Source organism: Zonotrichia albicollis, chromosome 12, assembly GCF_047830755.1.
Source record: "Zonotrichia albicollis isolate bZonAlb1 chromosome 12, bZonAlb1.hap1, whole genome shotgun sequence".
NCBI lineage: Eukaryota > Metazoa > Chordata > Aves > Passeriformes > Passerellidae > Zonotrichia > Zonotrichia albicollis.
Window position 1 is genome coordinate 497,748 of NC_133830.1, and position 13,638 is coordinate 511,385.

At 55.1% G+C, this 13,638-nt stretch overlaps 1 protein-coding gene across 2 annotated transcripts in view; it reads left to right on the forward strand.

The window, feature by feature from the left end:
• Nucleotides 1-6,299: 6,299 nt before the first annotated feature.
• SRGAP3 (SLIT-ROBO Rho GTPase activating protein 3) overlaps nt 6,300-13,638 on the forward strand; it is a 64,861-nt gene continuing 57,522 nt past the window's right edge. The window contains exon 1 of one of the 2 annotated variants that reach the window (XM_074550272.1): nt 6,300-6,629. In XM_074550272.1, the coding sequence (XP_074406373.1) occupies nt 6,563-6,629 (67 nt within the window). In that variant the 5' untranslated portion in view covers nt 6,300-6,562. The remainder of the gene's footprint in view (nt 6,630-13,638) is intronic. The other variant, XM_074550273.1, reaches the window with a different exon arrangement.

A 13,638-nucleotide genomic window follows, 5' to 3' on the forward strand; every position in this document is an offset into this window, starting at 1 on the left:
TTTTCCATTTGGCCCCTTTTCCCTCATCAATCGCTGTCAGTTCAGACAGAGGCCCCACATGCAGCTTCCCCTGGGCCTGTGTGCCGCCCGGGGCCGCTCGGGGAGGACAGCCTGCCCTACTAAACTGCATCTCTGAGCCGCGGACAATGGCGCTTTGTGTGAGCACACAGTGCAGCTCAGTTTCCCAGGCTTTTCCTTTTCTGCTGTCCCCTGTCCCGCTGGAAGCCCCCGGCAACGCAGGCCCGAGCCGGGGCTGCTGGCCGCGAACAAAGGGAGTGCGGTGGGCCCCTGTGCCCCGGCTCCAGCTGCAGGTACTGGATCGTTTTCCTCCAGTACAACAGTGAGTAATTCGAGCAAAGATGCACAGCAGGATGCACGGAGGGCTCCAGCCAGGGTTCCAGCGGTGCCCAGGCCAGCAGTGCCCTTGCTGCGGCCTGGAGACACCAGGGTGGCACCAGGGCTGGCCTGGGGGCACAGAGTGCTGTGGTGCCCCGGTGAGCACCATCAGCACTTCGGAGCTCTGCATCCCAGAATGCCTAAAATTGCCCTTAGTGAGTTTCACACTGCAGATGGAGAGCTGGAGATCGTGTGTGACTAAATTAATTGGGAACAACAAACAGCAGGGACCCAACTATTGGAAAACACTGACAGCCCAGGCATCACCAACCCTGGAGCTTCCTTTGCTGCAGCAGGACCAACTGCACGCAGCTCTGCAGGGCAGACCTGAGGCCGCTGGCACCATTACCCTGCAGCTGCTGCCTTCTGCTCCCCACGGCCTGTCCTTCCTGAGCTGCTGTGCTGTTGGCCTCGTCCAGAAAGGCAGTGGTGGGGAAAGCTGTCTCTTATTTATAGCTGCATAGTCCCACGCAGTGCTGATCTGCAGGGTGCAGAGCCCCCAGTGATGGAAGTGGATCAAGGAATAGATGTATCTTGCGTGTGACAGGAATGGGCTCAGTTCTGCAGAAAAGAGTTGCTACCCTGTGACCTGCAGAGAGGAGCTGAGAACACCTTTGTGTGTGTGACAGGTGTAACACCTGCAGGCTAGGCCTTGTGTCCACAGCATTGATCCTCAGGAAGCGATTGATTGGCTGTAAACAATAATTCAGGCAGGGTAAAGAGATGTTGTTAAAAGAGCAGCAAGCTCCTCCTCTTGTGCAAGTTCTTTTTTTGGTCTGTTGCTACAGCAACTCTCTACCAAGAACAAAGATGACAGCAAGATATTAAATTTTGCAGCAACTCAATTGACTCCTGATTTCCCTTCTTTTTTTTGCCTTTGGTAACTGAATCCTGCTGTACTAATTGTGTTAGATTTCAGATGGAAGTCGTGTGACAAGAATTCCTGTGTTGCTCTTTCCTCCTTCCCCTCAGAAACCAATTAAATCAATTTATTTAAATCCAGTGGGTGATTATAAACACAATTTCTTGGCCTTATTTCTTTTGCATGCGAACATCATGTATTTTACCCACAAATCATATTCTGTACCAAAATGCCCAAAGATTTGATATTCCTTAAAAAGAAACAAACACTTCTTGGCAAGTACTGTTTCGCCAAAGTTCAACATATGCCAGTGGCACGGACCAGAAATGTGAAATCTGAGTAACTGCAACAGAGGTCATGTGGATTTGGGAATGTTAGAATTGGTTTTAAAGCACTGCTGCATAGTGGAGCTAGTGTGAGAGGACACAAACATGACTGCTGCTGGCCCTGCATGAACTCCTGGGAGCACGGAACCAGGGGACAGCAGCACCATCCTGTGAGAGCAAAGCATGGGTCAGGTCATAACCAAACTGCAAATCCAACTGCACTGAATGGCAGAGGTTTGTACCCAGCCTTGAAGAGAAGTGTGCCTGCATGGAGGAAGAGGAGACGGTGGGACCATGCTGGATGGTGGAGCTGCAGCTCCCAGGAGCACAGGCTGGTGTGTCCTCACCCCTGGGGAGGGAGAGGATGGGGGGAAAATGGAGGAAAATGGAGGCAGAGAGGAACAATAATAATGGAAGGGGGGGGTGACTGATGGACATGAATTACTACATATTTAGCTTTCCTCTGAATCAGTGGGAGTATAATTAACAATCTGGTTCTGGCAGCTTCAGATTCAGCACAGTGTGCACGGGAGGGATGGGCCCAGGAGGAGTCTGGGCCCCCCTGGTTTAGCACAAGACCAAAGCTGTGGAAATGGCCCAGCAGAGAAAACAGCTCCTGTTGCCTTTCCTGGAGAGCTCTGTGCAAAAGCACTTTGGGGGCACATGTAGCACAGGGCACAGGCTGCAGGCCACCCCAAGGACAAGGCTGAAGCAGATTTCAGACACACACCTTGGAGACCAGCACACAAGTGCCAGCGTTGAGCAGGCATGTCCTTCCTGGAGAGCCTGGGCATGCATGCTGAGTGCCCTCTCCCTTAAAGCAGTGGCTGCTCAAGCACCAGCTGAAGCTGCTGCTCACAGCAGGAAAACGAAAGCACAGCTTTGACCACAGAGTAATCTCCCTGAGGAAACGGGGCCACAGATCTGGCAGGAAACTGCTCGCAGGAGCCTTTTCACCACTGATAACACCGTGCAGCGTGACCACGGCCCTGTGCAGTTATCACAGGTCCTGAGCAGCTTGGGACTCCAATGCCTTTTACAAGAGAACTAGAGCTGCTGGGAAGAATTGCTGTTGCCTTGCCAAGTCGTTTATCATAATTCTTCATGCATTTAGTCACACATAAATATTCCCATTTCTTACAGGGGCTTGAATTATTGACCAGCGTAAAGCTGAATTCTCCTGGTACCACAAGGGCTTAAGATGGCAATAGTGGAAAAGGCTGGGATCAAGATGGGTGTGTATTTTAGAAAGCTCTTTTTCTTCTCTGAATATTGATGGCCTCAAGGATACTACACGTATATTTTCAGAAGATACCTTTCTACTTACAACTGAGCTGTTGGAGACCTGAATAAAATAAAAATCAAAAGCAAACTTCTGGGATGCTTTACCTGAAAAACAACCTGCATTTCCACATACAGAAGTCTTTGGCTGCAGTTATTTTGGGTGTGAAGGCAGGACCCATTGATGAAGCTCTGTCAGTGCCAAGCTACAACTGCACTTCACTACAGAGATAAAAAAGGGAACAGAGCGAGAAGTAGTTCTCTGTTAATATGACAAGGTAACAGCACTTTGCTGGCAGGAAGGAAGATGTAATGTTCAAAAAACAAAGGTGATGTAGTGCAGCACCAACAGCTGCTGTGTTACGTGTCTGCAGCCCGTTCACTCTTACACTAAAGAGGTGTGTTTGGAATCCTTTCCCAGCAGTGCAGCACGCTGTGTCAGAGCCGTGCCATCCCCATGGAGGGCACAGCCAGCAGGGCTCATGTGGATTTCATTCCCACTGACCCTGCTGCACTGAGCGCTCTCCTGCGTGGGCAATCTCTGCCAGTCTGGCTGGTGTTCTGCAGGCCTCGTGAGCCTGAGGCACAGCCCACACCTCCTTGGGACCCTCGAGCCTGGCCTGGAACAGTTTCCATCACCAAGCAGGGATTTACAGCAACTCCCCAGAGAGGCTGCAGAGGGTTTAGCCACATATCAATGGCCAAAGCCGTCCCCCTCCCCCAGCTTCTTCAGTGCAAGGACTGGCACAAGGGATTCTGCCTTTCAGAGACCTCAGGAAGGCAGAAAGACCAAGGGAGAGTTGGGGCCATGTCACAAGCTGCCTCACTCTGGGATGAGTGACTGGCAGCCGCTCTGGCACTCATGTAAGGCTGGGAAGGGTTTCATCACACAGCTTGGTGTCCATGTCATGTGTGGCTTGGTGTGGCCTCCAGCCTGGCTCCAGCCTTCTCTGGCAAAGCTTCCCCGGTGTGAGAGTGGCTGTGATGGATGCTCCATCTCTGCAAGCATTCAAGGCTGGATAGTGCTTGGAGCAGCCTGGTCCGCTGGAAGGTGTCCCTGCCATGGCAGGGGGCTGGAATGAGACGAGCCTCAAGACCCCTCCAACACAAACCAGTCTGTGGATCCATGACCAGAGGGTCTGCCCAGCTCAGGGTGACATACCTGAGTGTCTCTGGAAGCAGCAGGTCAGTACTCTGCTGAGGCTGCTGTGTACGTTCAGCTCATTGTGAAACACTTACAGTCTGAAGCTGGAAACAAAGAGTGCAAGACAGCTTCTGCTTAAAAATTTTTCCTTAATTTAGGAATTGCTTTAAGCCAACATTACCTCTGCTTCCTGAGCACACACAAGGCTACTGCCCTGGAAATAATCTGCATTAGCCTTACTGGAGTGACCACGTTGCCATAGCTACTGTTGGTTTCTCTATACCTCAAGCTTGAAGTGTTTATTATGATTAAATCCCATCCCTTCCCATTCTTCATTAAAAAATTCTGGGTTGAGAATGTCACAAAGTGAATTACAATGTAATCCTTCCTTTTAAGAAGCTGTTTCAAGTAGAAATTCCACAAAGTATCTTAGACATTGATATTTATTAAAGATCATTAATTCATGATTGGATTATTTTTCTTCAGCCATCGCTGCTTCTTTATTCTTTATGATCTCTGAGTAGCAGAAACCGCTGGCGCTGTTGGATCATTTAATGACTGGGATTTTTCTTTCACCACTATTTTGTGGACCACTTCTCAGAAGAGATGCTTAACACTCTCACTCAGCTTTGACCACAGAGCTGGCCTCACAGGTTTGAACCAATTTGGCAAGAAAATCAAAATCTGTCTTATGGCACAGGTGGTTATCAGGAGTGCTGGTCCTTGCTCTCTGAATCCCTGTGGATGTTGCAAGAAGAAGTGACTGCTGCTAGGATGAATCCTTTATCAAATGGCCTGTGCTTCTCTTTCCTTACTTAGTTTGGTTTATTTTTTCTTTGTGGAGAGTGAGCTCAGAACCCTCAGGACCCTCCAGGGTGTTCTTGGCTGTGTGGGAACACAACATCGTCATTGCTGGACTTTTCTGGTCACGGTGTAAATTGGCTTTTCCTTTCTTTGGGAGATGGCACACCATTGGTGTACAGCAATCATTTCACACCCCATTGGCACCCTCTCCAGAGACCTGATGTTCCTGGAGGATCATTCTTTAATACCTCTTGACTCTCCTTGGTGTTGCCTTTCCAGCCCTGCTGCAAGTACAGCTTAGGGCAGTCACACACAGCATCCCAGCCCAGCCCCTTCTCAGATTCTTGGCAGGGGATGCAGCAACTCACCCTAGGGACTGGCACACGCTCCCTGGCTGCTCCTGCCCTGTCCCAAAACACTGACCCACGCTCGCAGCCCCTGCCCCTGTGCCCTCCCTGTGCTCCCTGTGCCCTCCCTGTGCTCCCGGTGCCCAGCGGGGTCTAGCACAGTTTTTGTTTTCCCTGAGACTCTGAGCCCCTTGGTCCCCCTGGAGTTGGAGTAACGCTGCTCGGCCCTGAGCCTGTGCCTCACGTTCTGCTGTGGCTGCGTTTCCCTGGAAGGGCTCGCTTTTTCTCCCTCCTCCCCAGGCCCTTCCCCAGCCGCTGAGATGCAGAATGCTCCTCTGTGCCGCCTGCTCGCACTAGGTAAATTATTTGTGTAATGGGCTGGGGTTATTTTTTAAAGTTGGCAGAGTAACTGTGAATCATCAAATCTCCCTGAATTCACTCCTCACAAGACACCCATAAAAGACCCCATTGTGTGGAGCAGTGATGGGAGCGGAGCCGGGGCCGGACAGAGGACCCACTCAGCTGATTGTGGATGTGCGGAGGCTGAGTCCGCGCATCGCTGTCCGAGCGCACACGCCGCTGGCAAGGGTGTGAGCTCTCATGGACTGGGTGCCGAGCGCTCAGATAGGACTCCTGATGCAGCGCCTTAATCACTGATGTTGCTTCTGCTGGAACGAACACCTTCTCCTTTTTTCCTCAGTTTTAACAAGAGGCGACAAATCTGCTCCAGGGCACCCGCGCTGTGCCAGCGGCGCCCGGCGGTGCCGGAGCCCGGGCTGCGGAGGGGCCGCTCCGGCCGGGGACAGGCGGGGAGAGGCACACAGCCCGCAGCGGGGCGGGCACACATCCCGCAGCGGGGAGAGGCGCACAGCCCGCGGCGGGGAGAGGCACCCATCCCGCAGCGGGGAGAGGCACACAGCCCGCGGCGGGGAGAGGCACACATCCCGCAGCGGGGAGAGGCGCACGTCCCGCGGCGGGGAGAGGCACACAGCCCGCAGCGGGGAGAGGCACACAGCCCGCAGCGGGGCGGGCACGGGGCGCTCCGCACGCCGCGGGGCCCGGGGGGCGCGGCCGAGCCGGGCCGAGCCGTGCGGGGCCGGGGCGGGGCCGGGGCGGGGAAGGGGCTCGGGAGCGCCCGCCCCGCGCGCAACCTGAGCGCAGGAGCGGCGCCAGGGCCCCGCCTCGGCCGGCGGCGGGAGCGGCTGCGCTCGGCTCGGCTCGGCTCGGCTCGGCTCGGCTCGGCTGTGCCCGGCCCCGCTCCGCAGCCGGCGGCGCTGCGCGGGCTCCCCGCGGTGTCCCCGGCGCCGCCAATGACGGCGGCCGCTGGCGGCGGCGGGGCCGCGGCCGGGTGAGGCGGCGGCGGAGCGCGGCGGTGCCGGCGGGGCCCGCGCCCTCCCGCACGATGTCAGCGCAGGGCAAGTTCAAGAAGGACAAAGAGATCATCGCCGACTACGAGGCGCAGGTCAAAGGTGCGGAGCGCGGGCCGGTGCGGGCGCGGCGGGGCCGCCTTTGTGTGCGGGGCGGGGCGGGGACGGGCCGGCTCCGGCCGCGGGGCTGCGCCGCCGCCCCCCGCCCCTCCCGCGCTGCGGCAGCGCCGGGCGCGGAGCCGCGGAGGCACCGGCGGGAGCCCCGGCCCGGCGCGGCCCGGCGGGCGCTGCCATCGCTGCCGTCGGCGTGCGGCGCGCGGGGATGGGCAGAGGTCGCTCGGCCCCGAAGCGGCGCCGGCCGGGGCCGCCCTCCCGCGGGCAGCGCCCAGCGGCGGCCCGGGGAGCCCCGGGCTGTGCGGGCGGGAGCGCTGCCCGCGGCCTCCCGGTGTGAGGGCATCGATCCTGCGCTCCTTATATAAGGAAGTTCGCCTTGGTGCTCCGGCCCCTCGCCTCCAGGCCCGCAGTCATTATTATGCAAGTGCCGGTAGTGGTGCGGAGCTGTGCGGCAGTCGCTGCGTTCCTGAGTGTTGGAGAGGAATAAAACGGGAGGGTTTGTCTGTTGAGACCACTGAGCAGCAAATCCAGGGCTGCCAGTTAATTCTTGTTTCGAAGGAAAGTTGGTACCCTGTGACACACGGCAGCTCTGCAGCCCGGGGAAGGGCTCAGCGCCTTGGAGGCAGAGGGAAATGAGCCAGGGTAACCTTCTGTCTATTGCACACCCAGGGATTTTCGCCTTGGAACCAAACTGTAATAATGGGCATTTCTGGGTAACTTGGTAATAAATCAACTCCTTATTGCGGTAATTGCTAATTCTGTTCGTTGATGACGGTTCCTTTTCCCACCTTCAGACGGAGGATACTCTCAGCTGCTTACTTCATGCCTTTCGCTTGCATTGCCTCCTTCAGTCCCCCCACTATTATATAAAACCAGCTCCACACCCCTTTGCTCAGTTGTTTTGTGTGGATATGTGTTCACCACTTCATTATATTTAAGTCCAGGACGTGGTTAATTAAAAGTGCAAAATAGCCTTTCTGCAGGTTAACTTGTGCTTGTGCAAACTCAAGAGCTGCCATTTTTCTCCCGATCCCAGCTCGGCTGGGTGATGGCTGGGCTGCACAGACTCCGCTTGGAAAAGTCTCTGCCCAACTGCGGCAGCGCGATGCCAGAGGGAGGGATTCTGGGGAAGGGGCTGGCTGTTGGTTTCGTGCCATTGTTTACTTTCGTGAATTTCAGTCTTTTGTAGCTGGCCTCGGAGAGTGACGGAACAGTCACAACACACCCTGCTCTGTGCCAATTACCTTTCTGCTTGTGTGTAATTTGGGCAAATTGATGTTATTGCACCCTGCAGTTAAGCAGATGAAATATTCTTTTAGTGTGTGGTATTGTTCGTTTTATGGGAGGGGATTTGCATTTGTTCCTAGAGACTGTCCCTTGGTTTCACGTTATTCTCAAAGGTGTCCTGGGCCAGGTGATTCCTGCTTCTGGGGTGCTCAGGGTGCAGAGGGGTCATGGGGGCAGGACTGGTTCTGAGCTGTTCAGAAGCTTGGCTGTGGATGTCTCCAGTGCTTTTCTGATTGTTGTTTGTGCATGGAGTACTCACAGGCCATGATCATTCTTGGCCTGGCTTCTGTAGCCTCATGGTTTCCATATGTGCAGCAGTTAATGCTGGCGTGTTTGAGGGTGTTACATTACACCACAGTGATCACGTTTTGGGCAGCTGTATTGCAGGCAGTTTGCTGATGGGCCAGCAGTAATTTCCTTGGTACTGTTCTGTGCATAATTACACCTCCAGGAATGGCTGATTCCTGATGCGGGGTGCTTGGTCTGTGTTTTCAGCTGCACGAAGGCTCGTTCTTGTGTTGACAGGGTGTGAGTGTGCCTGAGGCTGGGGAGAGCTGGGCAGCCGCACCCCAAGGCCCGAGTGTGCTGCCTCTGGGGCGGTGGGGTCCATTCCTGGGCACGCTGGGTCTGGCACAGCACCAGGGTCATCTTGGGGTGGCCGTGGTGACAGGCAGGGCCCCAGTCTGCGCTGCTGTGACGGGGTAGCCATCACTTGTGTCACCTCTCTGTGGGGACCAGCCTGGGCCTGGTTTTCACACCTTGCTGAATGGCTGGAGCAGGATAACCAAGAGTTTGGAGGGATTGGTGCAGAGCTCTGCTGTGGCCTGTGCTTCCTCACTAAGTAGGGGCAATGTGAGCAAACGTGGCTGAGCGGGTAGGACAGCATTGTCACTGCGTTTGTAGGGACCCAAGGAGGGCTGGTGGCCAAGGATGCACTGCAGAAGGAGAGGGGTTTTTGTGCTCAGTTGAGTGTGCCAGCCTGACATGGACCAGGGTTTGTGATCATCTAAACCTCTTCTGAGGCTATGGCAGTGACCACGAACGCCCACCTCCGCTTGTGCACAGTGCGTCTCTCCGGGCTTGACTGAATGATTGGATGTAGACTACCTCATTATCCCAGATATCCTCTTTATTTTCTTCAAGGATTGAGTCATTACGCTGTTCATATCTAATCCCTTGCTACCCTCGTGAAGACAGATGCCCAGACCTCCAGAGAAAGACTAAAATGGGAGAGAAAGAGGGACAAAGAAGAGGGGAAGTGGTGGCAAGGGTGACTAACACCCAAAGTGTTGATACAGAAATGCTGAAATATGAAGATGATAATAGCTGAAAATTTGAAGCAGTGATCTCATGCTACGGAGGATGGGCCTGGAATCTGAGCACAGCACAGTGCTTGTCCCCACGGCATGGAGAGGAGGAGAAAACGGGAGGGAGAAAGGTGGCAAACCCTGCGTGTGAGCTCCAGGCATATGGCAGCATGCACGGGAGAGAGGTAACCCCAGCAAAGCCGCACTGGGAATGCATCTGAGGACGAGGACAGAGAGGGTTGGAAGCGGGCAGGTGCTGCTGTTGTGGGGTGCCAGCCAGCGCTGGGTGAGGCAGTGATCTGCCAGCAGTGCCTCAGGTGCCTAAAACCGGAGAGCGGAGCTGCCGAGACACCTGGAAGGACACGGAGGGGGAAAAGTTACCGAGGCTGCTTTCAGGGAAGTTTGGCTGCAGCCTCTAGCTCTGGCTGTTGGGAGTTAGAGCCAGGGCTGGCGTGGTGCGGGGTGGGAGCCCAGCCCTGCCCGACCCGGCGGTGCCGCAGCCTTGGCTCCAGCAATCGGGGAGCCCACGCGCTGTGTGGGGAGTGAGATTGGATGGGGGAGGCTTGAACCGGGAATTATCTTCGTGCACAGGGTGATTTATTGGCCATGACGGCTCTGCTCCTTCCCTGGAGAACTGTGTCTGCTCCTCTCACGGTGGGAAGGAGTTGTCCTGGAAATGCTTGCAAAGATAGCGGGGGCGTGTGGGGTGCGTGTGGGTCTGCTGAGAGCCCTGCTGCACACGCTGCTCCTGGGTGGGATGTGTGGGTCTGCTGAGAGCCCTGCTGCACACGCTGCTCCTGGGTGGGATGTGTGGGTCTGCTGGGAGCCCTGCTGCACACGCTGCTCCTGGGTGGGATGTGTGGGTCTGCTGAGAGCCCTGCTGCACACGCTGCTCCTGGGGGCTGGGGCCAGGGCTGCCGGTGCTGCAGGGTGTGTGGGGCCCTGGTCGGTGCCCCTGCTGCTGGCAGTGATGCTGCTGTCCGCGGCGGCTGCAGCGCAGCTCCTGCAGCTCTGCAGAGGGTTTGCCCGTGCATGGAGACCTCTCTGTCCCCTCCTGCACACCCACGCAGCGCTGGCAGGCTCCTGCCCACGGCGCAGTGTCTCCCGTCACTTGCCCGGGCTCTGTCCTTTGCTTCTGCTGCTGCTTTGCACCCTCCAGCTGTCCGGAGAGGGGAGAGCTGGCCCCAGCACTGGCAGGAGATGCTTGCTGGATGGTACCAGAAAGAAAATATTTAAGAATACTTTTAGGAGGCAGGTTTTCTTATTTGCCTTAGCCTTGCAGACAGGAGTGGTGGTGTTAAAAATAAACACCAGTGGAGATATGGCTGCAGATTTACAACTGCCACATGACAGCTGCCTGCGGAATACAGAGCACAGCAGATCCTTGGATGCACAATTTAAAGTGCGTGTTTTCAGACGTGCAAGTTTTTTTTGCTCTATCTGGCCAGAAATCGAAATAAATGTATCTTCCTCATTACGGTTACATGCCTGATTTGTGGCTTTAATGCAGCAAAACGAACCAGTTTTAATTATGCAGATGCAACCGCCTATGGTCCAGCATTGGCAATCTTGCAGAAAATTGCGCATTGTGTTGATTGGCTATTTAATTTTATATTGCTTCCTGCAGTTCTGCCTTAACCCTGGCCAAACACAGGCCCCTGTGTGATCCCTCTGGCTGCTGTTGGCAGGAGACTGCTGTGAGGCATCTTGTGTGCTGTGGCTGGCAGGTGACATGGTCCCTTGTGATCCTGGAGGTGGGGCTCTCCAAATGGTGCATCTGCCTGCACAGTGCCAAGGGGATGATTCCTTGACTCTTGTGACTCTTAGTCGCTGCATAAATTGATAATAAAACTAGGGGGTTGATGGTTTTAGCATCTAAAGACACTAAAAAGATTTGCAGACCTGGGCCAAAGAAAATGAATGTATTCTTTCTCATTTTTATAAAGTTTAGGTTAATTTATCATTGCCCATTAGCTTCCTTTGACTACTTGTGTTGCAGTAGCTGCATCCCTTATTTTGTGTCTATTTTCTTTTCCTACCTCTTGTCCTCTTCCCTGATAGCTGGCAGGTGCCAGGTTGTGCAGCTGGCATTATTTGTCAGTCTGTCTCTCCTCCCGATAACAATAAACCCCTCTTACAACACTTACTCGAGGCCTGTAGCTAGTCCTCGTTCCAGGTGAAGAGTTTCAAGGGCTGTTAGAGTGCAGCACCAAATGCCCTTCAGGTGCTTAGCAGATATTGATAAGGCTCTGTGAGGTGGAATGTTGTAAGTTGTGTGTGCGGTTTCAGCCCCTGTCAGGAGCAGGATTTACTCTCCCTTTTGCTGGCCTGTGGAAGGTGAGATGGGAGCTCTCAGGTTTTCTCCTGCCTGGCTTTGGCTTGGTTTCAGAAGCTGTTTGTCAAGCTCCCACGCATGGCACAGCAGCAGCAGTCACTCCTGGGATGCCTTTGCTGCCCTGGGAGCAGCCGTGCCCTGGCACGGACAGGGAGGGGACAGGGGACAGGTTACACAGGTGACACGGGACAGGGAGGGCACAGGTCACACAGGGGACAGGGAGGGCACAGGTCACACAGGTGATGCCTGGCCCAGGGCTGCCAGGGTTCAGCAGCATGTGTGGGCACGCTCCTCCTGCTGTCAAGTAATCTCCCCTTTCTTACAGCCTGGGTGGCTCTGTGTCCTCACTGTGGATTTAATCCCAGGAGGCTTTTGCTGAGCTGCCAACAAGCCCTGCTCCTGAAAAGGTGAATGTTCCTTCCTGATGACTGATGTGCTGTGTGTGCCCCACCTCTCTGCCAGTGGTGTGTGCCTCAGCAGTGGCTGAGGACAGGGTGAGCAGTGTGAGTCTGGGTGCAGGTGGGCTGTACCTGGCACTGCTGTGCAGGTGGGCCGTACCTGGCACTGGTGACCATGTGCAGGTGGGTGCGGGTGGGCTGTACCTGGCACTGGTGACCATGTGCAGGTGGGCTGTACCTGGAACTGCTGTGCAGGTGGGTACAGGTGGGCTGTACCTGGCACTGCTGTGCAGGTGGGTGCGGGTGGGCTGTACCTGGCACTGCTGACCATGTGCAGGTGGGCTGTACCTGGCACTGCTGTGCAGGTGGGTACAGGTGGGCTGTGCCTGTCTCTGCTGTGCAGGTAGGTACAGGTGGGCTGTACCTGGCACTGCTGACCTCCCTAGGGCTGCCAGCTCTTGCCCCGTGCTCCTGCTCTGGGCCTATGGTTATTGGATGCGCTTTACACTGTTCACGTCTTTGAGAGCCTGATTTGTCAACTTTTCCCTTTACAAACTGGCCTGAGATAACTTATTTTAGTCTTCCTTTTCTGCCTGTAAGGCACTTGCAGTGGTTTGGACCGAGGCAGCCGCTGAACAGTGTGTTGCAACGTGCAATTTTAAGAGAGGAAGTGGAGTATCAAAATAAAATTAGTGAGGGAGTTCATGTGCTGTGGTGCGTTCCCTGGGCTGGTGTGGTGGGGCTGTGTGTTCCTTGCTGCCAAGATGCTGTATGTGGGAGTGTTTGCTGCCTGTGGTTTTCCAGCAGCTTGGCTTTGGAGCTCACGTGAGAAATTCCCCGTCACAGTGCAGCAGGCAGGGATGCACAGCCCTGCTGTTCATCCCAGGGTTGTGCTGATTCTCCAGGGCTGTTGGTGCTCAGCAGTGAGGAGACAACCGGGAGGATGGCCGCAGTAGGGAAGGAGAGGTTTTCAAACCTCTTTGATTTAAATATTCCCCTTTGTTTTACCAACAAAGACATGTAAAAAAGGTGTGGTAACAATCCCAGAGTGGAAGTTGGTGCTTGCCAGCCTCTTGTGGAGGTGGGTCCCCAAAGTCAGCTCTGCAGGCACAGCATTATCAGGGGAGGGCAGCAGCCGTGCCTCTGGCTGGTGTTCACGAGGCTGGGAGTGTCTGTCTGTCTGTCTGTCTGTCCTAGGAGGGTTCTGTGGTTTGGGAGCCTCTGGCCTGGGAGGATTGGGGACCAGAGGGCTGGAAACTGGGGCCGAGCTGCTGCTGTCAGTCTCTTGCTTGCACGTCTGGTGCTGTTGAGCTGCCTCAAACAATCTGCCTCCCAGAAGTGTTTCTGTTAGCTTTCCAAGTGTGCTCTCCTGCCTATGCAGCTCTGCTTCTCCTTCACCACGACAGAGCCCAAGGATCCGTTTCCTTCTTGCTGCTGTAGTGTTGCTGCTTTGTTTGTTTGTTTGAAGAGTCGTTTGTGGTCTCCAGGCACTTCTGTGGCACGGTGAGAGCCCGAGGGGCTGTTGTGCTTTGGAACTTTAAGAGGAGATGATCTCGAGAGCAGGTCTAAGCTGGAGATCATCAGTTTGATAATTCTGGGTCGCTGGCCTCGTGTGTGTGTGAAGGAAAGGCAGGCACGTTGTAGAGGCTGCTGTCAGCAGGTGGCTGTGA